This window comes from Eubalaena glacialis, chromosome 9 (assembly GCF_028564815.1).
Source record: "Eubalaena glacialis isolate mEubGla1 chromosome 9, mEubGla1.1.hap2.+ XY, whole genome shotgun sequence".
In the NCBI taxonomy this organism is placed as follows: Eukaryota; Metazoa; Chordata; class Mammalia; order Artiodactyla; family Balaenidae; genus Eubalaena; species Eubalaena glacialis.
In genome coordinates, this window is record NC_083724.1 from 123440413 (window position 1) to 123467983 (window position 27571).

Here is a 27571-nt window from a genome sequence, read left to right on the forward strand (position 1 = left end):
TCTCTCAGACCCTTTACAGATTACGGTCACACAGCAGCTGCGCAACAAATATCTATTCAGCCCAAAGGTAACCATGATAAGAGCTGGCTCGTCCACTCGCTGTAATTTTTAAAGACTGCTCCACGAAGCCACAGGGGAATGGAACCTAAGGCCCAGAGCAGACCCCCTGAATGAGACGCACGGATGCCAGACCTTGGTGAAAACAGGCGGGAAGCAGGCGGCTGCGGGTCCATCTGGCCGGCAGAGGCACGAGGTGGGGCTGGGAGCCTGAAAAGCAGAGGCACGTGGGTCAAACTCGGAACATACGAACCGCTGAAAAGATGGGCTCTATGACCTGGCATTATTGGGACGGTGCCCAAGAGGGACCCGCGTGGGTGACAGCACGGCCGCTGACAGGGCTTAGCATTCATTACATACTTATCAATACTTACATATCAAACACTAAAAGGAGTCCACTGCCTTAATCAGAACTATTTCTGTAAAGTCCACTCTGGGTTAGGGGTTTAAAGGAAATATCTACTATACGTGCCATCGCTGAGTAACTTCTACTGGTTGGTTCTTTTCCAGTTTATGATCTCAGATGTGTTTCCTCCACTGGCTGTGTACCCTACACATCACAGAGTAAGTCACATACTAGAATTTCTAAAATACCCATGGGTGCCCGGTAGGTTGAGGGCACACTCATGTTCATTAGACACACTTAGGAGACAGGAATGAGTTCACATTTCAAGAGTGTTGGGTTTGAAGATACTCATCACAGCACAAAGTATCATAGTTGATTTAGAAACATCTAGATTTTAATTTTTTACATTAAAAAAAACCTTCATGTTTTTTGTGTTTTGCAAAGTAAACTTACTACAATGACTTTCCAGTCGTTGGTACTGCTATTCTTTCTTGGATAAAGCAGTCTTACAATGAAATAAAAAAGCAGGATAAAACTGCATGGTGAAGGGAAGGAATCTGAATTTTTTTTCTGTATTATCTGTTTAGCTCTTAGAGGACGGGAAAACTTTTGTCGGTAGGTGGACTTTTCTAGTCTTCTACTTTGTTTTAAAGAAGCTAATGAATTTGGCTACACAGAAGATGGCACATACAGGGAGAATCCAACAGTAATAGCTAAAACAGATGCCATTTTATCAGAGTATTGGCTGTTAGAAAGAGAAATTCCCAAAGGAAATGCAGATATTGATTAATTGGTAGCGTGTCTTTGATTAGAGATTACTTTTAGTGCATTAAAAGGAAGAACTTTATTTACCACTTTCTTTTCTCCCAGTTGTGTGTCCACTTAGAAAATATTTCAAGGGAGTACTAGTTATATTCTTCAGTGAGTTTGACTCCTTGTGGGCTGTGGAACACTTACCTGTTGAACAGGGACAGACAGTGGCTGAATCACGGCTGTGGTCACCCCTGTCTTTGGAGATGATGATCCTATCGTCAAGGAAACAGAAGTTGTTTTCTTCTGAGCTCTGGAAGATACGGGGCCAAGGGTTCAGTCAGAATTTTTTAAGCAGGAAGTATTCTTTGAAACATTTCCACAGAATAGCCCAGTTTCTTTATGTCTACTCAACCCGCTTCAACTGTAAGTGCTTCCGACATCGGGACCCACGACCTACAGTTAGAATAGTGGTGGTCAGTATAGGCACAGATGGCCCTAGACATTAGTAAAATAAACACAGAAAAAGGAAAAATAGCTCATGTAACTATGTATGTCAGCTCTTACCAGAGAGCTGAAAGTATTGAACTGGAAATCCTAAGAGAAAAGAAAATACTTGGAAAAAGTTCAGTCTCTAACACTAAGCAGATACGTGAAACGTGTAGGGTTGGGGGTTCTATATTTAATTCAGAGTTCTCGTTGTCTATTTTCAGTCTAGCAGCTGCTCTTTGTTCTGGCTTCTCACTGTGTAAAGTCAAGAGTACCTTGGAGTTTTTGTTTTGGTGCATAAAACTTAGACTTGTTTCCAGGCCCAATTTTGCTAAGTCACGGGCTGTGTAATCTCAAGAGACTCATGTCACTTCACTAAACCTGAGATGTTTGCCTGGATGCACAGGTGGCAGAGTATGTGATCTTATTAAGATCCCTTTAACATGAATATTCAGTGATTATTTGATGTTAACTGGCTATAATTGTTATGTATATACTAGCAAATGAATGAAATGTATTAGGACAATCTCGATGTTCATGGAGTTTTCTACAAAATTTTGGTAGATTTTACTTTATTTTTTATTTTTTTAAAACATCTTTATTGGAGTACAATTGCTTTACAATGGTGTGTTAGTTTCTGCTGTATAACAAAGTGAATCAGCTATACATATACATATATCCCCGTAACTCCTCCCTCTTGCGTCTCCCTCCCACCCTCCCTATCCCACCCCTCTAGGTGGTCACAAAGCACCGAGCTGATCTCCCTGTGCTATGCAGCTGCTTCCCACTAGCTATCTATTTTACATTCGGTAGTGTATATATGTCCATGCCACTCTCTCACTTCATCCCAGCTTACGCTTCCTCCTCCCCGTATCCTCAAGTCCATTCTCTACGTCTACGTCTTTATTCCTGTCCTGTCCCTAGGTTCTTCAGAACCTTTTTTTCTTTTTTTTAGATTCCATATATATGTGTTAGCATACAGTATTTCTTTTTCTCTTTCTGACTTACTTCACTCTGTATGACAGTCTCTAGGTCCATCCACCTCACTACAAATAACTCAATTTCATTTCATTTTATGGCTAAGTAATATTCCATTGTATATATGTGCCACATCTTCTTTATCCATTCAACTGTCGCTTCCATGTCCTAGCTATTGTAAAGACAGCAGCAGTGAACACTGTGGTACACGACTCTTTGAATTATAGTTTTCTCAGGGTATATGCCCAGTAGTGGGATTGCTGGGTCGTATGGTAGTTCTATTTTTAGTTTTTTAAGGAACCTCCATACTGTTCTCCATAGTGGCTGTATCAATTTACATTCCCACCAACAGTGCAAGAGGGTTCCCTTTTCTCCACACCCTCTCCAGCATTTGTTGTTTGTAGATTTTCTGAGGATGCCCATTCTGACTGGTGTGAGGTGATACCTCATTGTAGTTTTGATTTGCATTTCTCTAATGATTAGTGATGTTGAGCATCCTTTCATGTGTTTGTTGGCAATCTGTATAGCTTCTTTGGAGAAATGTCTATTTAGGTCTTCTGCCCATTTTTGGATTGGGTTGTTTGTTTTTTTGATATTGAGCACCATAAGCTGCTGGTAAATTTTAGAGATTAATCCTTTGTCAGTTGCTTCATTTGCACATATTTTCTCCCATTCTGAGGGTTGTCTTTTCGTCTTATTTATGGTTTCCTTTGCTGTGCAAAAGCTCTTAAGTTTCAATAGGTCCCATTTGTTTATTTTTGTTTTTATTTCCATTTCTCTAGGAGGTGGGTCAAAAAGGATCTTGCTGTGATATATGTCATAGAGTGTTCTGCCTATGTTTTCCTCTAAAAGTTTGATAGTGTCTGGCCTTACATTTAGGTCTTTAATCCATTTTGAGTTTATTTTTGTGTATGGTGTTAGGGAGTGTTCTAATTTCATACTTTTACATGTAGCTGTCCAGTTTTCCCAGCACCACTTATTGAAGAAGCTGTCTTTTCTCCATTGTATATGCTTGCCTCCTTTATCAAAAATAAGATGACCATATGTGCATGGGTTTATCTCTGGGCTTTCTATCCTGTTCCTTTGATCTATATTTCTGTTTCTGTGCCAGTACCATACTGTCTTGATTACTGTAGCTTTGCAGTAGAGTCTGAAGTCCAGGAGCCTGATTCCTCCAGCTCCATTTTTCTTTCTCAAGATTGCTTTGGCTATTCGGGGTCTTTTGCGTTTCCATACAAATTGTGAAATTTTTTGTTCTAGTTCTGTGAAAAATGCCAGTGGTAATTTGATAGGGATTGCATTGAACCTGTGGACTGCTTTGGGTAGTATAGTCATTTTCACAATATTGATTCTTCCAATCCAAGAACATGGTATATCTCTCCATTTGTTGGTATCATATTTAATTTCTTTCATCAATGTCTTATAGTTTTCTGCATACAGGTCTTTTGTCTCCTTAGGTAGGTTTATTCCTAGGTATTTTATTCTTTTTGTTGCAGTGGTAAATGGGAGTGTTTCCTTAATTGCTCTTTCAGATTTTTCATCATTAGCGTATAGGAATGCCAGAGATTTCTGTGCATTAATTTTGTATCCTGTTACTTTACCAAATTCATTGATTAGCTCTAGTAGTTTTCTGGTAGCATCTTTAGGATTCTCTATGTATAGTATCATGTCATCTGCAAACAGTGACAGCTTTACTTCTTTTCCGATTTGGATTCCTTTTCTTTCTTTTTCTTCTCTGATTGCCGTGGCTAAAAATTCCAAAACTATATTGAATAATAGTGGTGAGAGTGGACAACCTTGTCTTGTTCCTGATCTTAGAGGAAATGGTGTCAGTTTTTCACCATTGAGAATGATGTTGGCTGTTGGTTTGTTATATATGGGCTTTATTATGTTGAGGTAAGTTCCCTCTATGCCTACTTTCTGGAGGGTTTTTATCATAAATGGGTGTTGAATTTTGTCGAAAGTTTTTCTGCATCTATTGAGATGATCATATAGTTTTTCTCCTTCAATTTGTTAATATGGTGTATCACATTGATTGATTTGCATATATTGAAGAATCCTTGCATTCCTGGGATAAACCCCACTTGATCATGGTGTATGATCCTTTTAAGGCACAGTTGGATTGTTTGCTAGTATTTTGTTGAGGATTTTTGCATCTATGTTCATCAGTGATACTGGCTTGTAGTTTTCTTTCTTCGTGACATCTTTGCCTGGTTTTGGCATCAGGGTGATGGTGGCCTCGTAGAATGAGTTGGAGAGTGTTCCTCTCCCTGCTATATTTTGGAAGAGTTTGAGAAGGATAGGTGTTAGCTCTTCTCTAAATGTTTCATAGAATTCACCTGTGAGGCCATCTGGTCCTGGGCTTTTGTTTGTTGGAAGATTTTTAATCACAGTCTCAATTTCAGTGCTTGTGATTGGTCTGTTCATATTTTCTATTTCTTCCTGGTTCAGTCTCTGAAGGTTGTGCTTTTCTAAGAATTTGTCCATTTCTTCCAGGTTGTCCATTTTATTGGCATAGTAATCTCTCATGATCCTTTGTATTTCTGCAGTGTCAGTTGTTACTTCTCCTTTTTCATTTCTAATTCTACTGATTTGAGTTTTCTCCCTTTTTTTCTTGATGAGTCTGGCTAATGGTTTATCAATTTTGTTTATCTTCTCAAAGAACAAGCTTTTAGTTTTATTGATCTTTGCTACTGTTTCCTTCATTTCTTTTTCATTTATTTCTGATCTGATCTTTATGATTTAGTTCCTTCTGCTAACTTTGGGGGGTTTTTTTGTTCTTCTTTCTCTAATTGCTTTAGGGGTAAGGTTAGGTTGTTTATTTGAGATGTTTCTTGTATCTTGAGGTAGGATTGTATTGCTATAAACTTCCCTCTTAGAACTGATTTTGCTGCATCCCATAGGTTTTGGGTCATTGTGTTTTCATCGTCATTTGTTTCTAGGTATTTTTTGATTTCCTCTTTGATTTCTTCAGTTATCTCTTGGTTATTTAGTAGTGTATTGTTTAGCCTCCATGTGTTTGTATTTTTTACAGATATTTTCCTGTAATTGATATCTGGTCTCATAGTGTTGTGGTCAGAAAAATACTTGTATGATTTCAATTTTCTTAAATTTGCCAAGGCTTGACTTGTGACGCAAGATATGATCCTCCTGAAGAATGTTCCATGAGCACATGAGAAGAAAGTGTATTCTGGTTTTTATGGATGGAATGTCCTATAAATATCAATTAAGTCCATCTTGTGCAATGTATCATTTAAAGCTTGTGTTTCCTTATTTATTTTCATTTTGGATGATCTGTCCATTGGTGAAAGTGGGGTGTTAAAGTCCCCTACTATGATTGTGTTACTGTCGACTTCCCCTTTAGGGCTGTTAGTATTTGCCTTATGTGTTGAGGTGCTCCTATGTTGAGTGCATAAATATTTACAATTGTTGTATCTTCTTCTTGGATTGATCCCTTAATCATTATGTAGTGTCCTTCTTTGTCTCTTGTAATAGTCTTTATTTTAAAGTCTATTCTGTCTGATATGAGAATTGCTACTCCAGCTTTCTTTTGATTTCCATTTGCATGGAATATCTTTTTCCATCCCCTCACTTTCAGTCTGTATGTGTCCCTAGGTCTGCAGTGGATATCTTGTAGACAGCATATATATGGGTCTTGTTTTTGTATCCATTCAGCCAGTTTATGTCTTTTGATTGGAGCATTTAATCAATTTACATTTAAGGTAATTTTTTTTTCACACACACACACACACACACACACACACACACTGTATTTTATTTTTACATGAGATAAATAGACTGACACCAAGCATTGTACATGGATGACCACAACAAAAGCAACAATGATTGCAATTACCAAACATGAAACACACTCATACTATGTCATAATATTGACATTCAGTCCAGTAATCCTCCACTGTAACAGCTCCTTTCCTTTGCAGTGAAAATTGATTTGTATATTCTTTGCCTCTGAGTCCTTGTGGGATATTTTTTTTTTAATTCAAACAGAAAGTCACAAAAATTATACTCATCCTCATCAGTTCACTCAGTCCCATGTAATTAATTTTTTTTTCATCTTGATCTTTTGTTAGCACTTTTATGAGTTCGTCAGTTTTTCATTAGAGTTCTGTAAATGCTTATTCATTCAGTTCAGCAGTGTAGTCAGTTACCAGAAACCTGTACTTGCCAGAGTCTTTTCCATGAATTCCTTGAAGAGAAAACCCTTTTATAGGAACATTTTTGCAAAAGCATCAGAGTACACCCAGAACTGTCTGTAAATGACAAAAGACTTAAAAATGACCATGGTTAAAGATTTGATGAAAGTTCATAATAATGCAGTTGACAAGAAAATTAGTTATTTCTGAGATATACATTTTAAAGTAATAACTAGGATTATGACTTATAACATTATACCATAACATGTAAGATTTTTAGAAATTTCATGTAATGTCTGAAACATTTATATTAACATATTTCCATACAAATAACCCAATGAAAGTTTAGTATTAGTTGTTTTGTTTGTTTGTTTTTTTATACTGCAGGTTCCTATTAGTCATCAATTTTATACACATCAGTGTATACATGTCAATCCCAATCGCCCAATTCAGCACACCACCATCCCCACCCCACTGCAGTTTTCCCCCCTTGGTGTCCATATGTCTGTTCTCTACATCTGTGTCTCAACTTCTGCCCTGCAAACCGGCTCATCTGTACCATTTTTCTAGGTTCCACATACACGCGTTAATATACGATATTTGTTTTTCTCTTTCTGACTTACTTCACTCTGTATGACAGTCTCTAGATCCATCTACGTCTCAACAAATGACTCAATTTCGTTCCTTTTTATGGCTGAGTAATATTCCATTGTATATATGTACCACAACTTCTTTATCCATTCGTCTGTTGATGGGCATTTAGGTTGCTTCCATGACCTGGCTATTGTAAATAGTGCTGCAATGAACATTCGGGTGCCATGTGTCATTTTGAATTACGGTTTTCTCTGGGTATATGCCCAGTAGTGGGATTGCTGGGTCATACGGTAATTCTATTTTTAGTTTTTTAAGGAACCTCCATATTGTTCTCCATAGTGGCTGTATCAATTTACATTCCCACCAACAGTGCAAGAGGGTTCCCTTTTCACCACACCCTCGCCAGCATTTGTTGTTTGCAGATTTTTTGATGATGCCCATTCTAACTGGTGTGAGGTGATACCTCATTGTAGTTTTGATTTGCATTTCTCTAATAATTAGTGATGTTGAGTATCTTTTCATGTGCTTTGTGGCCGTCTGTATGTCTTCTTTGGAGAAATGTCTATTTAGGCCTTCTGCCCATTTTTGGATTGGGGTGTTTGTTTCTTTAATATTGAGCTGAATGACCTGTTTATATATTTTGGAGATTAATCCTTTGTCCGTTGATTCGTTTGCAAATATTTTCTCCCATTCTGAGGGTTGTCTTTTCGTCTTGTTTATGGTTTCCTTTGCTGTGCAAAAGCTTTGACGTTTCATTAGGTCCCATTTGTTTATTTTTGTTTTTATTTCCATTACTCTAGGAGGTGGATCAAAAAAGATCTTGCTGTGATTTATGTCAAAGAGTGTTCTTCCTATGTTTTCCTCTAAGAGTTTTATAGTGTCCAGTCTTACATTTAGGTCTCTAATCCATTTTGAGTTTATTTTTGTGTATGGTGTTAGGGAGTATTCTAATTTCATTCTTTTACATGTAGCTGTCCAGTTTTCCCAGCACCACTTATTGAAGAGACTGTCTTTTCTCCATTGTATATCTTTGCCTCCTTTGTCATAGATTAGTTGACCATAGGTGCGTGGGTTTATCTCTGGGCTTTCTATCTTGTTCCATTGATCTATGTTTCTGTTTTTGTGCCAGTACCATATTGTCTTGATTACTGTAGCTTTGTAGTATAGTCTGAAGTCAGGGAGTGTGATTCCTCCAGCTCCGTTTTTTTCCCTCAAGACTGCTTTGGCTATTCGGGGTCTTTTGTGTCTCCATACAAATTTTAAGATGATTTGTTCTAGCTCCGTAAAAAATGCCATTGGTAATTTGATAGGGATTGCATTGAATCTGTAGATTGCTTTGGGTAGTATAGTCATTTTCACAATGTTGATTCTTCCAATCCAAGAACATGGTATATCTCTCCATCTGTTGGTATCATCTTTAATTTCTTTCATCAGTGTCTTATAGTTTTCTGCATACAGGTCTTTTGTCTCCCTAGGTAGGTTTATTCTTAGGTATTTTATTCTTTTTGTTGCAATGGTAAATGGGAGTGTTTCCATAATTTCTCTTTCAGATTTTTCATCATTAGTGTATAGGAATGCAAGAGATTTCTGTGCATTAATTTTGTATCCTGCAACTTTACCGTATTCATTAATTAGCTCTAGCAGTTTTCTGGTGGCAGTTTTAGGATTCTCTATGTATAGTATCATGTCATCTGCAAACAGTGACAGTTTTACTTCTTCTTTTCCAATTTGTATTCCTTTTATTTCTTTTTCTTCTCTGATTGCCGTGGCTAGGACTTCCAGAACTATGTTGAATAATAGTGGTGAGAGTGGACATCCTTGTCTTTTTCCTGATCTTAGAGGAAATGCTTTCAGTTTTTCACCATTGAGAATGATGTTTGCTGTGGGTTTGTCATATATGGCCTTTATTATGTTGAGGTAGGTTCCCTCTATGCCCACTTTCTGGAGAGTTTTTATCATAAATTGGTGTTGAATTTTGTCAAAAGCTTTTCCTGCATCTATTGAGATGATCATATGGTTTTTATTCTTCAATGTGTTAATATGGTGTATCACATTGATTGATTTGCATATATTGAAGAATCCTTGCACCCCTGGGATAAATCCCACTTGATCGTGGTGTATGATCCTTTTAATGTGTTGTTGGATTCTGTTTGCTAGTATTTTGTTGAGGATTTTTGCGTCTATATTCATCAGTGATATGGTCTGTAATTTTCTTTTTTTGTAGTATCTTTGTCTGGTTTTGGTATCAGGGTGATGGTGGCCTCATAGAATGAGTTTGGGAGTGTTCCTTCCTCTGCAATTTTCTGGAAGAGTTTGAGAAGGATAGGTGTTAGCTCTTCTCTAAATGTTTGGTAGAATTCACCTGTGAAGCCATCTGGTCCTGGACTTTTGTTTGTTGGAAGATTTTTAATCACAGTTTCAATTTCATTACTTCTGATTGGTCTATTCATATTTTCTGCTTCTTCCTGGTTCAGTCTTGGAAGGTTGTACCTTTCTAAGAATTTGTCCATTTCTTCCAGGTTGTCCATTTTATTGGCATAAAGTTGCTTGTAGTAGTCTCTTAGGATGCTTTGTATTTCTGCGGTGTCTGTTGTAACTTCTCCTTTTTCATTTCTGATTTTATTGATTTGAGTCCTCTCCCTCTTTTTCTTGATGAGTCTGGCTAATGGCTTATCAATTTTGTTTATCTTCTCAAAGAACCAGCTTTTAGTTTTATTGATCTTTGCTATTGTTTTCTTTGTTTCTATTTCATTTATTTCCGCTCTGATCTTTGATTTCTTTCCTTCTGCTAACTTTGGGTTTTGTTTGTTCTTCTTTCTCTAGTTTCTTTAGGTGTAAGGTTAGATTGTTTACTTGAGATTTTTCTTGTTTCTTTAGGTAGGCTTGTATAGCTATAAACTTCCCTCTTAGAACTGCTTTTGCTGCATCCCATAGGTTTTGGGTCGTCGTGTTTTCATTGTCATTTGTCTCTAGGTATTTTTTGATTTCCTCTTTGATTTCTTCAGTGATCTCTTGGTTATTTAGTAACGTATTGTTTAGTCTCCATGTGTTTATGTTTTTTACGTTTTTTTCCATGTAATTCATTTCTAATCTCATAGCGTTGTGGTCAGAAAAGATGCTTGATATGATTTCAATTTTCTTAAATTTACTGAGGCTTGATTTGTGACCCAAGATGTGATCTATCCTGGAGAATGTTCCGTGCGCACTTGAGAAGAACGTGTAATCTGCTGTTTTTGGATGGAATGTCCTATAAATATCAATTAAATCTATCTGTTCTACTGTGTCATTTAAAGCTTCTGTTTCCTTACTTATTTTCATTTTGGATGATCTGTCCATTGGTGTAAGTGAGGTGTTAAAATCCCCCACTATTATTGTGTTACTGTCAATTTCCTCTTTCATAGCTGCTAGCAGTTACCTTATGTATTGAGGTGCTCCTATGTTGGATGCATATATATTTATAATTGTTATATCTTCTTCTTGGATTGATCCCTTGATCATTATGTAGTGTCCTTCCTTGTCTCTTGTAACATTCTTTAAAGTCTATTTTATCTGATATGAGTATAGCTACTCCAGCTTTCTTTTGATTTCCATTTGCGTGGAATATCTTTTTCCATCCCCTCACTTTCAGTCTGTATGTGTCCCTAGGTCTGAAGTGGGTCTCTTGTAGACAGCATATATATGGGTCTTGTTTTTGTATCCATTCAGCAAGCCTGTGTCTTTTGGTTGGAGCATTTAATCCATTCACGTTTAAGGTAATTATCGATATGTATGTTCCTATGACCATTTTCTTAATTGTTTTGGGTTTGTTTTTGTAGGTCCTTTTCTTCTCTTGTGTTTCCCACTTAGAGACGTACCTTTAGCATTTGTTGTAGAGCTGGTTTGGTGGTGCTGAATTCTCTTAGCTTTTGCTTGTCTGTAAAGCTTTTGATTTCTCCATCAAATCTAAATGAGATCCTTGCCGGGTAGAGTAATCTTGGTTGTAGGTTCTTCCCTTTCATCACTTGAAGTATATCATGCCACTCCCTTCTGGCTTGTAGAGTTTCTGCTGAGACATCAGCTGTTAACCTTATGGGAGTTCCCTTGTATGTTATTTGTCATTTTTCCCTTGCTGCTTTCAATAATTTTTCTTTGTCTTTAATTTTTGCCACTTTGATTACTATGTGTCTCGGCGTGCTTCTCCTTGGGTTTATCCTGTATGGGACTCTCTGCGCTTCCTGGACTTGGGTGGCTATTTCCTTTCCCATGTTAGGGAAGTTTTCGACTATAATCTCTTCAAATATTTTCTCTGGTCCTTTCTCTCTCTCTTCTCCTTCTGGGACCCCTATAATGCGAATGTTGTTGTGTTTAATGTTGTCCCAGAGGTCTCTTAGGCTGTCTTCATTTCTTTTCATTCTTTTTTCTTTAGTCTGTTCCGCAGCAGTGAATTCCACCATTCTGTCTTCCAGGTCACTTATCCGTTCTTCTGCCTCAGTTATTCTGCTATTGATTCCTTCTAGTGTAGTCTTCATTTCAGTTATTGTATTGGTCATCTCTGTTTGTTTGTTCTTTAATTCTTCTAGGTCTTTGTTAATCATTTCTTGCATCTTCTCAATCTTTGCCTCCATTCTTATTCCGAGGTCCTGGATCATCTTCACTATCATTATTCTGAATTCTTTTTCTGGAAGGTTGCCTATCTCCACTTCATTTAGTTGTTTTTCTGGGGTTTTGTCTTGTTCCTTCATCTGGTATATAGCCCTCTGCCTTTTCATCTTGTTTATCTTCCTGTAAATGTGGTTTTTGTTCCACAGGCTGCAGGATTGTAGTTTTTCTTGCTTCTGCTGTCTGCCCTCTGGTGGTTGAGGCTATCTAAGAGGCTTGATGGGAGGCTCTGGTGGTGGGTAGAGCTCACTGTTGCTGTGGCGGTCAGAGCTCCGTAAAACTTTAATCCACTTGACTGTTGATGGGTGGGGCTGGGTTCCCTCCCTGTTGGTTGTTTTGCCTGAGGCAACCCAACACTGGAGCCTACCTGGGCTCTTTGGTGGGGCTAATGGCAGACTCTGGGAGGGCTCACGCCAAGGAGTACTTCCCAGAACCTCCGCTGCCAGTGTCCTTGCCCCACGGTGAAACAGAGCCAGCCCCTGCCTCTGCAGGAGACCCCCCAACACCAGCAGTTATGTCTGGTTCAGTCTCCCCCAGGGTCACTGCTCCTTCCCCTGGGTCCCGATGCACACACTATTTTGTGTACGCCCTCCAGGAGTGGAGTCTCTGTTTCCCCCAGTCCTGTCAAAGTCCTGCAATCAATTCCCAGTAGGCTTCAAAGTCTGATTCTCTATGAATTCCTCCTCCTGTTGCCGGACCCCCAGGTTGGGAAGCCTGACGTGAGGCTCAGAACTTTCACTCCAGTGGGTGGACTTCTGTGGTATAAGTGCTCGCCAGTCTGTGAGTCACCCACCCAGCAGTTATGGGATTTGATTTTACTCTGATTGCGCCCCTCCTACCGTCTCACTGTGGCTTCTCCTCTGTCCTTGGACGTGGGGTATCCTCCTTGGTGAAGTCCAGTGTCTTCCTGTCGATGATTGTCCAGCAGCCAGTTGTGATTCTGGTGCTCTCGCAAGAGGGAGTGAGAGCACGTCCTTCTACTCCGCCATCTTGGTTAATCTAAGGTAATTATTGATATGTATGTTCCTATTACCATTTTCTTAATTGTTTTGGGTTTGTTTTTGTAGGTGTTTTCCTTCTCTTGTGTTTCCTGCCTAGAGAACTTCCTTTAGCATTTGTTGTAAAGCTGGTTTGGTGGTGCTGAATAACCTTTTGGTAAAGGTTTTAAATTCCTTTTGGTAAAGGTTTTAAATTCTCCGTCAAATCTGAATGAGATCCTTGCTGGCTAGAGTAATCTTGGTTGTAGGTTTTTCCCTTTCATCACTTTAAATATGTCTTGCCACTCTCCTCTGGCTTGCAGAGTTCTTGCTGAAAGATCAGCTGTTAATCTTATGGGGATTCCCTTGTATGTTATTTGTTGTTTTTCCCTTGCTGCTTTTAATATTTTTTCTTTGTATTTAATTTTTGATAGTTTAATATGGTCTTGGCGTGTTTCTCCTTGGATTTATCCTGTATGGGACTCTCTGCGCTTCCTGGACTTATTTCCTTTCCCATATTAAGGAAGTTTTCAACTATAATCTCTTCAAGTATTTTCTCAGTCCCTTTCTCTCTTCTTCTCCTGGGACCCCTATAATTCAAATGTTGTTGCATTTAATGTTGTTCCAGAGGTCTCTGAGACTGTCCTCAATTCTTTTCATTCTTTTTTCTTTATTCTGCTCTGCAGTAGTTATTTCCACTATTTTATCTTCCAGGTCACTTATCTGTTCTTCTGCCTCAGTTATTCTGCTATTGATCCCTTCCAGAGAATTTTTAATTTCATTTATTGTGCTGTTCATCATTGTTTGTTTGCTCTTTAGTTCTTCTAGGTTCTTGTTAAACGCTTCTTGTATTTTCTCCATTCTATTTCCAAGCATTTGGATCATCTTTACTATCATTACTCTGAATTTTTTTTCGGGTAGACTGCCTATTTCCTCTTCATTTGTTTGGTCTGGTGGGTTTTTATCTTGCTCCTTCATTGGCTGTCTGTTTCTCTGTCTTCTCGTTTTGCTTAACTTACTGTGGTTGGGGTCTCCTTTACGCAGGTTGCAGGTTCGTAGTTCCTGTTGTTTTTGGTGTCTGCCCCCAGTGGCTAAGGGTGGTTCAGTAGGTTGTGTAGGCTTCCTGGTGGAGGGGATTGGTGCCTGTGTTCTGGTGGATGAGGCTGGATCTTGTCTTTCTGGTGGGCAGGACTGCATCCAGTGGTGTGTTTTGGGGTGTCTGTGACCTTATTATGATTTTAAGCAGCCTCTCTTCTAATGGGTGGGGTTGTGTTCCTGTCTTGCTAGTTGTCTGGCATAGGGTGTCCAGCACTGTAAATTGCTGGTCATTGAGTGGAGCTGGGTCTTAGTGTTGAGATGGAGATCTCTGGGAGAGCTTTCGCCGTTTGCTATTACATGGAGCCGGGAGGTCTCTGGTGAACCAATGTCCTGAACTCGGCTCTCCCACCTCAGAGGCTCAGGCCTGACACAGGGTTGGGGCACCAAGACCCTGTGAGCCACACGGCAAAATTCACAGGTGCTTGGATTCCCAAATGCAGAATAAAGTCCTTTAAATCTGAGGGCCCAACCCAGACGCCAGCTCTCTGATGGTGGATCCTGGACACTGGTATTCGGCATGCCTCCTCAGCTCTTCTGCAGCAGACGGTGGGCAGGACGAACGTGGTGGCAGTCTTCGCTCCCAGGGAGGATGGGAACAATTTTACTTTATTTTTGCAAAATAATTAAGATACTAACATTGTATGTCTTTGTAGGAAAAACTAAATTTTGAGATTTTCATGACAAGATCTAACTAGAAATAGACTTTATCCAAATGGAAACACATTTCTGGCCTAATTAGATATGTTCTAATATGTATGGATAACTTGGTTGACATTTACGTTTTAGTAATGATTTAAGCAATTTTCTCTCAACCCAAGTGTTCCTTTCATACATTTATAACCTGTTAGTTGTCATTGAAACTAACATGGTGGATGGTTAGACTTTGGTAAATCGATGATGAAATGCGGATTTCAAAGTTCAAATTCATAAGTTAAAAACTGTGTTCCAGGTTCAAGCATTTGGTCCTTGATTGACATCAGCTGACCTCTTCAGAGCACAACACAAGTGGCATCACACAGCACAATTCTGTTGACAGTCTTTGCTTATAATTGATGGAACTGTAGGTACTTACTGTGGCATGGCTCCAGGTTTTGATTTGAACGCTAAACCTTCACTGTCAGAATCTGTTGAACTGGCACCTGAGTTGGAAAAACAAAAAAAGATGTAAGTAGTATCTATAATTGCTTCCAAAGGTAATGCTCTTCACTCAGACAATAATGTACAAAGTCTTATTTTGAAATAGAGAATGGTTCAGACCATTTTTACTCAGACTGTTTTTTCAGATAATCATTTTAAAAAAGAACTACCAAGAAAAGCTTTCTTCAGAGCAGTATGGGTTTAGTGTCAGATTTATTATCAGTTTCATTTTTGTCCCTTTGGCCATCATAACCACACTTTTAAAATGGCTTATCAACTATGAAATAAATGCATGTGTGTCTGTGTGTAAAACATCCATAGTTTTAAACTTCAACTCTTTCCCAGAAGATTACATGGTGTGGATTATCAATACCTTCATTTCTCATTAATTAGGAGATGGTTTCTGACTCTGATATGGCTTCATTCTTGAATAGGAGGGTTTCTAATTTTGGATCACGGCTTCCCAAATTCATCTGCTTCGTAATTGTGTTTAAATTATGGGTCACCTTGTTGGATCTTTAGGCCAAAACGCAAACTGTCCTTACATTTTAATGCTCATGTATTTTGTGACAAGAGATTTTAGGTAACACTTAAAATAACTGTGATGGTTAGAAGTACATTCTTTTTTTTAGATTTATTTTTGGCTGCGTTGGGTCTTCGTTGCTGCGCACAGGCTTTCTCTAGTTGTAGTGAGCGGGGGCTACTCTTCGTTGTGGTGTGTGGGCTTCTCATCGTGGTGGCTTCTCTTGTTGCGGAGCACGGGCTCTAGGTGCGCAGGCTCAGTAGTTGTGGCTCACGGGCTTAGTTGCTCCACGGCATGTGGGATCTTCCTGGACCAGGGCTCGAACCCATGTCCCCTGCATTGGCAGGCAGATTCTTAACCACTGCACCACCAGGGAAGCCCCAGAAGTACATACTTGATACTTCTTTTATGAGACATACTTAACTCGAGTTATTTAAATTATCTATTTAAAATATCTTAATGTAAAATAATACACGCTTATAGAAAAGTAACCAAGTAGCACAGAATTGTGTGATATAATAGTGAAGACCAGTAGGTCCCTTCCCTGGTGCCATTCTGCACACGCTAACAGTCTGGCCTGTATTTTTCAGATAAATTGAATGTATTAACAAACATACAGTGGCCTCCCCTCTTACTGAAGGGAGATAACATTCCAAGACCCCAAAACCATGGATAGCACCAAATCCTGTTAGTACTATTTTTCCTAAATATACACACCTAAGATAAAGTTTAATTTGTAATTTAGGTACAGTAAGAGTTTAACAACAATAACTAATGATAAAATAGAACAAATATAACAATTATATTACGATTATAACAATGATAATAAAGTTATATGAACGTGGTCTCTCTCTCAAAATATCTTATTGTACAAATTTGATGCCTTTTCTATCTTAACTAAGCACTTATGCACTGTGGCTGTAACTTTTAGGGTTTGAGGCACGACAGCAAAACTAACATGGATTTCTTTTTCCTTCTTCACAACCTGTCGGACAGAAGATTTGTTCTTACCGTGTATCTTAGCAACCTCAGCATACTTTTTTTTTTCTTTTCTCTCCTTATTAACTTTCACCTTTCACTTGAAGCACTGCACGGTTTCTCTGGCACGTCTGAACTGCCAGCATCACTCCTCTGGTGCTTTGGGGCCATTTTCAGTATCAATAAAATCAGGGTCACTGAACACGAGCACTGGGACAGTCAGCCTGACAACCTAGGTGACTAACAGGCAGCACACGCCGAACAAAGGGATGACTCATGTCCTGGCGGTCGAAGCTGAGGCAAGCAATTTCATCACACTGCTCCGATGGCAAAACTGAAAACTGATCGTTTATTTCTGGAATTTTCCATATAATATTTTGGATCACAGTTGACCGTGGTAACTGAAACTATGGAAAGTGAAACCTCGGATGAGGGGGGATGGCTGTATATTTGTGCATGTATTTGTACAAATGGAATCACACTACGTGTGATTTTTGTTAACATCTTTATTGGAGTATAATCGCTTTACACTGTTGTGTTAGTTGCTGCTGTATACATGTTCTCTTTGTAGTTGGTTCTAGTTGCCTGTTGATACATTGAGGATGTACACGTTTACCTAATTCTCTTGCCAGACTGCCTCGCGCTCCCTCCCGTGACTGTCCTCTGCCGTGGCTTTGCTGCTATTACTGATGGTAAAAGCCCTGCTTAGATGACTGCAGGGTGTTTGTGGTCCTTCCTGTTTATTTCTACAGCAATCCCCAGGCCTGGACCTGTCCTCCCAACTCCCTCTCTCAAATTTGTCTTCATCTCTGTCAGGTTAATTTTCCTGTAACACACCTTTCCTGTTTAAAACAAAATAATAAACTTAGATGACCTATGAGTTCTGCTCAGTAAATTAAAAGCCTGCTATTTCCACTAGTCTCGTGCACACCGGCTGTGTAACGAGTCCCGCGCACACCCGGCTGTGTAATGAGTCCCGCGCACACCCAGCTGTGTAACGAGTCCCGTGCACACCCGGCTGTGTAACGAGTCCTGCGCATACCCGGCTGTGTAACTAGTCCCGTGCACACCCAGCTGTGTAACGAGGATGCCAGAGTGAAGAGCACACCCTTCCCTGCCCTTGCGGAGCTTCCATTCTATGTGGACACAGACGCAGACAAATAAACGCATGACGTGGTGGTGAGTGAAATGGGACGGCATAAAGCTGGGGGTCCGGGGAGGGACGGGAATGCAGGGTGCAAGGGAGCCTCTGCCAAGAGGGGCTCCGGATAAAGATCAGAGGAGCGGAGAGCTCCCCTTCCTGGCCTCTCCCCACATCTGAACCTTTAATTACATCATCCGCTCTCGGGGGAAGCGCCTACAGGGTCCCTCCTTGATTTCTGTCCTTTCCCATCGGCCCAGACACGTTCCGTGCTGCCTCTTAGGAGCTGCTCAGCCACTCAGGACATCACACCTCTGAGGACTGGACTGAGGTGTGGCCAGGAAGGGCGCACCCATTCTGAGTAGTGCCATGTGCCTGGCCATTGGCTGGGTCAGCGTTTGGTCATTACCATGATGAGCCTCCCTAAGAGGGGAAGCTGCGTCCAACTACAGACTAGAGACCCGAGGAGCCAGGGAGGGGAAGGGGCTGCGTGAAGCCACGGGACTGCACGGCAGTGGCACAGGGTCTGAACTTGAGGCCCCAGCTCCCCCAGACCACACGTCCCCACCCCCAGACACCGTCTCCGGTGCTCAGGGCAGGCCTGTGACTCTGCTGGGATGAGTGACGGGGGGTGAGCTGGGGGACGAGCCAGGAGCTGTGGGTTTGGGGGGGTGGGGGAAGGCCAGGGACACAGGGTGGGTTTGGACACTGGCCAGCGCAGCTGGACTTGGTGTCTGGGCACGAGCGTGGTCGAGGGGCAAACTACCTGTGCAGGAGGAACTAGGGAAACCGATCAAGACAAGCAGCAAAGCAGTAAAACCAGGTGACAGACAAGGAGAAACGCTGGCACCCCAGCAGGCTGGGGTCAGCAGGGAACAGTGGCCCGAGGGCGGGCAGCCCCCCAGAGCCCGGAGAGCCCTCGGGAGCAGGCAGAGCCCCGTGGACGGCATCAGAGACACTCAGTGGCCAGAAGCCGGGGAGAGGAATAGCTATTTTTCATCTGATTCCCAACGTTTAGATCATTGGAAAAATCCTCTCTGATGATTAAAAAGCCATTATTGCTTTCATTCTTTTTTGCGGCTTTTTCCTCATTGACTTGCCAGGAAACAAGGACCAGAGAGGTTCACGTCCACTAGATAAGGATGCGTTTGCTGGTGTTTGCACACCTGACCGAGCCTGCTGGGATCTCAATGTCACCTCCCACCTGGGGTGGGGACAGAGCTGCTCTGCAGGCCCCCTTCCCCCAGGGCAATCCCCCCTCACTCCCCTTGTGTCCCCACCCCTCGGTCCCCAGCTCTGCACCTACTGGTCAGGGGAGAACAGCCCTGGCTCAGGGGGACATTCATCCATGTCTGTTTCTCAAATCCCATCTGAAAGGGGCAGGGCCGCAGCGCTTGTGGTCACCCCCTGCCCGTCTGCTCATCGACTATTCACCTGCCTACAGGTCACCTGTGTCTACACTGTTCTCCACACAGTGAGGAATCAATGCCGGTGGTCCCTGAGCTGCTCTAGTGATGGAGAGCAGGCGGGAAAGTCACAACCATGAGCCTCCCATCTTGCCTTTAAAAGGTGCTCCCTCACCATTTTAAAAACTTACCCCGTGTAATACTTCCTTGTAGGAAAACACACAGAAAATGCACAATAGCAAAAATAAAAGAAAAAAATCATTCGGAATACCACCGCCCAGACACGTTGGACCGTATCCTCCTGAAGTTTACCCCTGTGCACACATATAACAAATAAAATATTATGATGTAATACTGTTCAATTTCTGTTTTTTCCCCACTCAATACATTGCGAAATGCCTTTCCACGTTAATAAACGTGCTTTATAGTTTTCTAATGGCTGCTTCAAATACATTTGTGGCGATTTACCAGAATTTGTTTCATTCTACTAATCAACAGATATATTTATTTCCATTTTAAACATCTCCCCAGAAAGGTGTGTAAAATACAGATACAGTCGGCCCTCCATATCCACGGGTTCTGCATCTGTGGATTCAACCAACCGCAGGTCAAAAAATATATATACATATAATTCCAGAAAGTTCCCCAAAGCAAACTTGCCTTTGCTGCCCACCAGTAACTATTTACATAGCATTACATTAGGTATTATAAGTAATATAAAGATGATTTAAAGTGTATGTAGGTTACATGCTAATACTCTACCATTTTATATAAGGGACTTGAGCATCCTTGGATTTTGGTATCCCTGGGGGGTCCTGAAACCAATCCCCTTGCAGATACTGAGGGACGACTGTATGTCAAAATGCCCATTTCCCCCATATTCATGGAAACACCATGTTTTAATTCTTTTTATTTTTGTCAATCTAATATCTTCCTTAGTAATATAGAAAAAGCTGTATTTCTGAGCGGAAGCAAACTGCATACAGCTTCAACTTCAGAAAATAGGAAGTCTTCCTAAAAGCAGGTATTAACCATTAAAAAAACCCATCTATTTATCTTTCTTTATTTATATTTACACTTTAAGTCCCTGAGTGACTTTAGTGAATCCAGCCATGGAGTTAGTTCATCGTTTGGTCCATGTTTGCTTTTCAAAATTAAGGCGTAAATACACTCTGATCCCCACTCACACTACTCATTCTTTCCCCTCTCCTTTCTCAGTTACTGTAATTACCAGAAACAATCATTTGCTGTCTCAGATAAGAGTAATTGAAGCAATGCCAATGATTTAAAAATTTATAAATGATGAATGACTATAAAAGCATTAAAATGAGTTTTAAAGGACTGCAATGACAGGCATAGATGTTCGTGACGGATTAAATTAAAAAAAAAAACATACCAAAGAGTATGTAGAATATACACATTTAGATAAAAGATTGAACAATAAAAATTTTTAAGAGTGGCTGACACAGGGTGGTGGGATTACACATGACTTTTATATCTTTATTTCCATGTTTTAGATTTTTTAAAATGAAAATGTGCTACTTCTATAACAGCAACAATAGCTCACACTGTGTGTCAGTCCCCCTCTAGGGGATTAACTCACTCATTTCTTACGAGACCATCAATTTCTCCAGGCAGAGATGGAGAAACTGAAGCAAAGAGCCATCCAATCGCTGTTCTGGGTCTTGGAGCTGGGAGCTGGGCTGGCCAGAAAATACCAGGAAAGATATTTAAAAATGAATACTGTGGAGAATGGGCAAAGCTGAGCTTAGACTCCGTCAGCTTCTCACAGCAAGTCTTCCAGATCCAGCAGAAGGAACCTTTCGCTCAGAGGGGCTTTGTCCTGCTGCATCCACAGGGACCGTTCCCTGTATAACATTTCCACACACTTTGAAATGTCACTTAAAAGGGGCACACGTCTTATCTGATTGTGACAAGCTCGGAGAACCTACAAATAAACATCACACAGGGTCTGCCGGCGTGCGCCACGCTCAGAATTCCTGCCCTTCCCCACCGTCTTTATGCTGTCCCCTCCACCCCCATCCAGCTCAGCTCCCCACCCACTGGGTCGGGGTTGGGTGTAAGCCAGCCTCCTCATCGCACACTTGGGAACCCCCCTCCTGCCCCCTTCGGTGCTCCCCGAGCTGTAAAGATCTGTGCCGTCCACGACAGGGTCAGGAGGGGCGGCAGGGACGCAAGCGTGGGATGTCCACCTTTATTTCACGTGTCTGTGCTCACCTGTCCCATTTCTACCGTGAAACTGTTGAGACCAGCTCTTCGCCACCTGCACACTGTGGGCTGAGTCCGTTTCCTTCTCTTTTTCCAGGAACTGGCTCCCTGGCGTCTCACACTCCCCCCACCCCCCTGCAGGATCCGCGTTTTCTCGCCTGGATTGTTTTCATCAGCATGGAAATAGACTCTAGTAATTCTGCTACGAAAACCAACAGGCAAACAGGCTCACAAAGCATCCTGACCCGGCGCTCCCGTCCAGATACGGGCCCCTGGCTCTGCCGGTGCTTGGGCAGAACCTCCCCGGCGCCCACCCATGCGTTCCCGCGCGTCCTTCCGTGTCCCGCAAACGCGTGGCATTTGGTCCCTCCAGGCTCTCCGAGCCCCTCTTACTAACATCACCCACTGCATCCACACCTGCCCCTCCTTGTCCTCAGCGCTGGCCGCTGGCAGCGGGGGCCCGAGCTGGCCGGCCCTCCACCCTCAAACACCGACCCGCTCCTCCAGCCTCCCCGCCCCAGGACCCTCCTCTCACGCTCCTACGCCGGCACCGCCGGCACCTCGTCCCGGAGCATCTCCGCGTGGGGAGGGTCACCCAGGCTCAGATGCGGTCCCGCCCAGTCCTGTGTCTTTGGTTACCAGCTACCTCCTGAAGCTCCCAGTGCACGTCCTGGCCCTGGGCACTCACTGCACCCGCACGGCCACCTGCCCACACGTGCGTCCACTCGGCCGTCCAAACGCAGATGTGCAAACGGATCACCTACGTCCCTCCGTGCCCCAGCCCACTCCTCGTCCCCCCCTCACAAACGACCGACGGTGGAGCCGAAATCCACGGGGTCTGCCCGTTCCCGTGGCCCCTCAGCCCACACCTAACCCGCCATGTGGCTTTGGAGTCTGCCTGCCTCTGTCCCCGTCTACACGGCGTGCTCCTGCAGCCCTGCCATCTCCGTCCGGTCCTGCCACGGCACGCTTCTCACTGGGCTCCCGATTATAAGCCAAACTTCAGTTTAAAAATGGAAATTAGATACTCGGACTTTTCAGTTTAAACGCTCCGCAAGTGGCGATTTTACGTAGAACAAAGGCCGGCCGGCTAACAGTGACCACAAGGCACCACGACCCGCGTGAGCTGCCTGCCGCCCGGCTGCCCCCGTCCGTGCTCCTGGACACACCCGCTCCTCCTGCCAAGCCTCGCCCCTGCTTCTGTCTGCAGCACATTCCCCAGCGGCCTCCCCATCGCTTCCTCTCAGAGCCCAGACTGAGGTCGGATGTCACCTCCTCAGGGAGGCCCCCCTCCCCCTCCCCTCACCCACCTTTCTTCTCTTCCCAGCACCTGCTGGCTGGGGCTGGGGCTATTTATGAGGGGGGCCCGTCCCTCCTTTCCTGGAGTGTCGGTGCAGCGAAGACCGAGGCCTGCCTGTCCTGCCAAGTGTCCCCACCCAGTGCCTGGGCCACCGCCTGCCTTCCAGGGGACCTTCAGTGAACACGTGACCAATGACCAAAAGCTCAGTGATGTCCTGAGATGTTCCAGGCACACATCCCAGGCCAGTTACTGGATGCAGGTGACGACCCTGCTGCCCCAAGATCCAAGGTTCATCTGCATCTTCCTCTGTGGCTGTTCAGACTTAAGGGGTCACACTGACGGGGTTTAGTCCTTGAAGCTCAGGGGAGTGTGAGTGTGTGTGTGGGGTCTGGGGCCCTACAAGTCTCCCTAAGCTGCCGTTTCCTCAGCCACAGAATGGGCTGATTTTTGTAAGGAGTAAATGAGATAATCCAGGTGAAAATGAAGACCAGGGCTCGGTTCCTAGTTAACACTAGGAGATAAAAGTTAGTTCCTGGCTTTTTGGGGGTTTTTAAAAAAAATTTATTTTATTTATTTATTTTTGGCTGCACTGGGTCTTTGTTGCTGCGCACAGGCTTTCTCTAGTTGTGGCAAGCGGGGGCTACTCTTCGTTGCAGTGCTGGGCTTCTCACTGCGGTGGCTTCTCTTGTTGCAGAGCACGGGCTCTAGATGCATGGGCTTCAGGAGTTGTGGCACGTGGGCTCAGCAGTTGTGGCTCTTGGGCTCTAGAGTACAGGCTCAGTAGTTGTGGCTTGCGGGCTCTAGAGCACAGGCTCAGTAGTTGTGGCGCACGGGCTTAGTTGCTCCGCGGCATGTGGGATCTTCCCGGACCAGGGCTCGAACCCGTGTCCCCTGCATTGGCAGGCGGATTCTTAACCACTGCGCCACCAGGGAAGCCCCTTAGTTACTGTTCTTAAACTGAAGTTTCCTCGATATCATTCTAAAAGTTGCTGCACAAGGCAGTGAAATTTAGACAGTTTCCAACTAGTAGGTTGTTAAACTTTTAGGGAAGGTTTTCTCGAGGTTTTTAAATCTATAGAAAACTTCCTACCCTCTGGCACGCACCTCCACCCCCGTACTGCACGCTGACGTAGCAACAGCAATAGCAATGTGGTTTCGGGACAACAGAGATACTCCTGAGTCTAACGTAGTGCTGCAGTAAGGAAAACATAAACACTTCTTCCTTTCCGTCATAACAGGAGCCTAAGAATTTATGTGAAATTCTCTCCCATTTCATGTAATTATTCTTAGGGATAAAAATACACAAAAATCAGGCTTTAAAAAAGTTATCACCCATATTTCATGGGGACGATGAGCCAGTTTCCTAACGCACTTTCCAGGAAGCTTAGGAGGCTGATGCTTAAAGGCTCTTTATTCCGGCTCTGCCCAGACCCTCCTCTCCTCAGCACACAGATCTGAAGCCAGACCCACAGCTGGCGGGCCGTCTAAGCCAGTGCAGGGTCCTCAGGTGCAAAAAGGGACACTGGGACACCCACCACCTCTGTGGAGCCCTGGGCGTGGACCACGCGTGGCAGGTAGAACTGGGGGTGCTTCTCCCATGCTAAGTAGCTCATGCAGAGACCCCAAAGGCAGGAGAGGACTGCACTGCAGGGGCTTCTACGTGGCAGAGCTCAATTTAATGAAATAAAGTTAAAGACCATGGCATGCATGTTTTGGGCCTCCGGAGTCAGATCCTGAAAGTGGTTTCCAAGGCAGAGAAACAGTTCCTCTTATTCTATGAAAGTTAATGTGTCTTATATACCTTGCAGTTAATCTTTTAAGTTCATTTGTATCCTTATAACACTTTAGATATCTGTTATATCACTTATAACATCACTTATTTTATATTCTTTTTTTAAAAATGTGTCCATCTCTGCTGTTGGATTGGGAACTCCTTGATAGCAGGGCCCATCCCCATCACATCTGCACCCACGCTGTCTGGCACAGAGCAAGGCCTTAATAAACATGGCTGAATCGAGTTGGTAGACTAGTACGTAAAACTGACGTGATTTAATGTCTGTAGTACAGAAACAATCCACACTGAGGTACCCATTTCTAGCAATCTTGAAAGCAAATAAAGCATTTAATTTTAAGCAGCTCTAGTTGAACTTGGTTTTGGAAGACAAATCTGACCATCATTAGCAAATGGGGTTTTTTTTGTTTTTTTTAATGGAAGTTTAACTTTCCTCCTCTGTATTCTAAAATGCTTCAAGAAGTTTGCTCCACAGCCAGCCCATGACTGATACTCACTGCTCGCTTATTAAATGTTAAAAATCTTTTTGCCATTTTTTCCTGTTCATTTAGCACTTTGAGATACATGTGACATAGCGAATAGGATATGGGCCTTGGAGTAAGACGGACTGGGTCCAAATCCTGGAGTGACTTTGGAAAGGCTCCTTTCACCTCCCCAGGCTGAGTTTACCCGTGTGTAAAAGGGGAGCCTGATAACACCTCACAGGTTCATGGTGAGGTTTAAATGACGTCTGCACGTGTGTGTACCTGTAAGTGCCATGTAGCATCACTTATTGTTAATACAGAAGGTTTGCTCTAATTAGCAGGACAAGGTCCCCGAAGGAGCTCACAGACGCTTTCAAAGACAATGCAGGGGACCCTTTTATTAAAAGTAAAGGCACATAGTTTTAGTCGGCAGTAACAGTTACTTCTAAAACTAAATTTTTTTTTTTTTTTGGCCAGTTCTTACAAGGGCTATAAATTATGGTTCACATCTTGCTTTCTTCTCCTTTAAAAAACAAAGAAATTTAGTGCTATTAAACAGTAAAAAAAATTTAGTTAAAAGATGAAGATTAAGGTAGTGGAGACTTCGAGGATTTCAATTTTCTTTCTGTGTTCCAACTACTATTTTTAAATGCAAGCAATTACAAGGCTACTCACCAATTTATGGCTTTAGGGACATAGAACACTAGCGTTTAAGCCACTTCCAACTTAAATGATTGATACTGATAAAAATGTAACAGTGATGTAAACTATATACTTTGATAGCAAGTTTTCTAATTCCCTATTGGCTGAGTCTTGTCAAAAATGAATTGTTAGAACAATAGAGATATTCTTCTCTCTGCCCACCCCTCTTTCATGCAACATTGATTCTGGAAATTTTTTCACCTAGTGATTGCAAGTTCATGGTACACTTAGCAGAAATAGCAGCATCCTAACAAAAAAGGAAAAGTTCTAGAATTTAATAAAAATGAGAACATTTAAAAATATTCAACCGCTTAATATCCCTGTGAATGATCTCCTAAGTCTTTTAGAGTTTAACTTTGGTTGATAGGTCTAGTATTTCTAGTATTTTAATATGTCCCCATTCTTTATCCACCAGAGAAACCAGAACTAAGTTGGACACTTAGCATTCTAAATAAATTCACGTAGCTGAAATGTTTTAAATGAAAAGGAACAAATGTTGACATCAGACGTTGTCGACGTAGACGTACACCCAAGTGTCAGAGCCGCTCGATTTATCTGTCCTGGAGGACAAATGAGGTTTGACTCACAACGTTGGAAAATCACGTTCACAAGAAGCAACGGGCCCCTGCCCACTCGGCACCCCACGCCTCCACCCCACATCCCTGGGTACCTTCAATGAACACCTCTGCGGATGTGGTGTCAGAGCCACCGGGGTTCGCAGCCAGGCAGGTGTAGCGCCCTGTGTCGTCCTCAAAGGCCTCGGCTATGACCAGCGTGTGCAGGTCGCCCCCGTCCCAGCGGATCTGGATGTCGGGACTGTCGTGCAGTTCGATCCCCTCACAGAACCATCTGCTGGCCAAACGGAAGTCGCAGGACAGGAGGGAGAGAAAGGAAAAGGGGACGTTTAAAATAATAAAGCAGAAGTGAAAGGCGAGATGCTGTGTAGCGAGATGCTTGTCTGATAAAAAAAAAAAGACCTGTGTCCGTGTTACTGACCTTACTAAATGCTATTACATTTGAGACCATGAAATGTATGGCTAGACAATTCCCATGGGTTTTCTTTGTAAAGCACCTTGTACATTTCATCAACCTGGATTAAGGGACATCATCACACTGGGAAAGACCATTTCAGTTACAAAATGGAAGGAACACAAATTCCAAGTGTCTTACAAAAATATGTTTTATCACCAGTGCCTCTCACGTCTATTACAATTTTATCTATTGTTCTTATGTAAAGAAAAATATGAAAGTAATGTAAACATTGTACTCAAAATACTTAATGTACAGTATCAAGGGAGACATTGTCATGTTACAGACCCTGGGCAGCAATGTTCCTGTTGACCTGGTCAGCTGGGCAGGAACGGAGTTAATGCCTTCCACAGTTCTGATATTTAGAGAACCTTCCAGCAGCGTGCCCAGCCCCCATGATGCGGGCAGGGGCAGCAGTGCTCTGTAATTCATTCTTGCTGGTCTCACCCCTTCCCATCGACCAGGCCCTTGGTGTGGGAGGTGGCAGGTGGCCAGACTGTTTTTATGTGGGTTCCCCCTCACACCCTTTCCTTTATTCCCTGAGCATCTCAAACTCTCAACAGGATTTTTACAAAAAAATACGAAGCTGCACTAACCCTCCTCCCCACAAATGTGATTTAGTTTTAAAGAAATACGAAGGAACGTGCCATTGACAACTAAAAGGATTGAAGTCTCTGGGACAGAACTGTCCATTTAGCTCTTAATCAGCACTGAGAGATTTTCCCCGAGTCTGATCCTCTATAAAATTCTTTGGACTTGGCATCCTTTTTATGTCAGTGAAAACTAACC

At 42.5% G+C, this 27571-nt stretch overlaps 1 protein-coding gene across 1 annotated transcript in view; it reads right to left on the bottom strand.

The window, feature by feature from the left end:
* Positions 1 to 27571, bottom strand: part of PALLD (palladin, cytoskeletal associated protein) — a 375092-nt gene that overhangs the window by 203558 nt on the left and 143963 nt on the right. The window contains exons 2-5 of the mRNA XM_061200806.1: positions 26424 to 26602; positions 15154 to 15220; positions 1361 to 1466; positions 193 to 267 (exon numbers count right to left, since the gene is read on the bottom strand). Of these exons, the coding sequence (XP_061056789.1) occupies positions 193 to 267; positions 1361 to 1466; positions 15154 to 15220; positions 26424 to 26602 (427 nt within the window). The remainder of the gene's footprint in view (positions 1 to 192; positions 268 to 1360; positions 1467 to 15153; positions 15221 to 26423; positions 26603 to 27571) is intronic.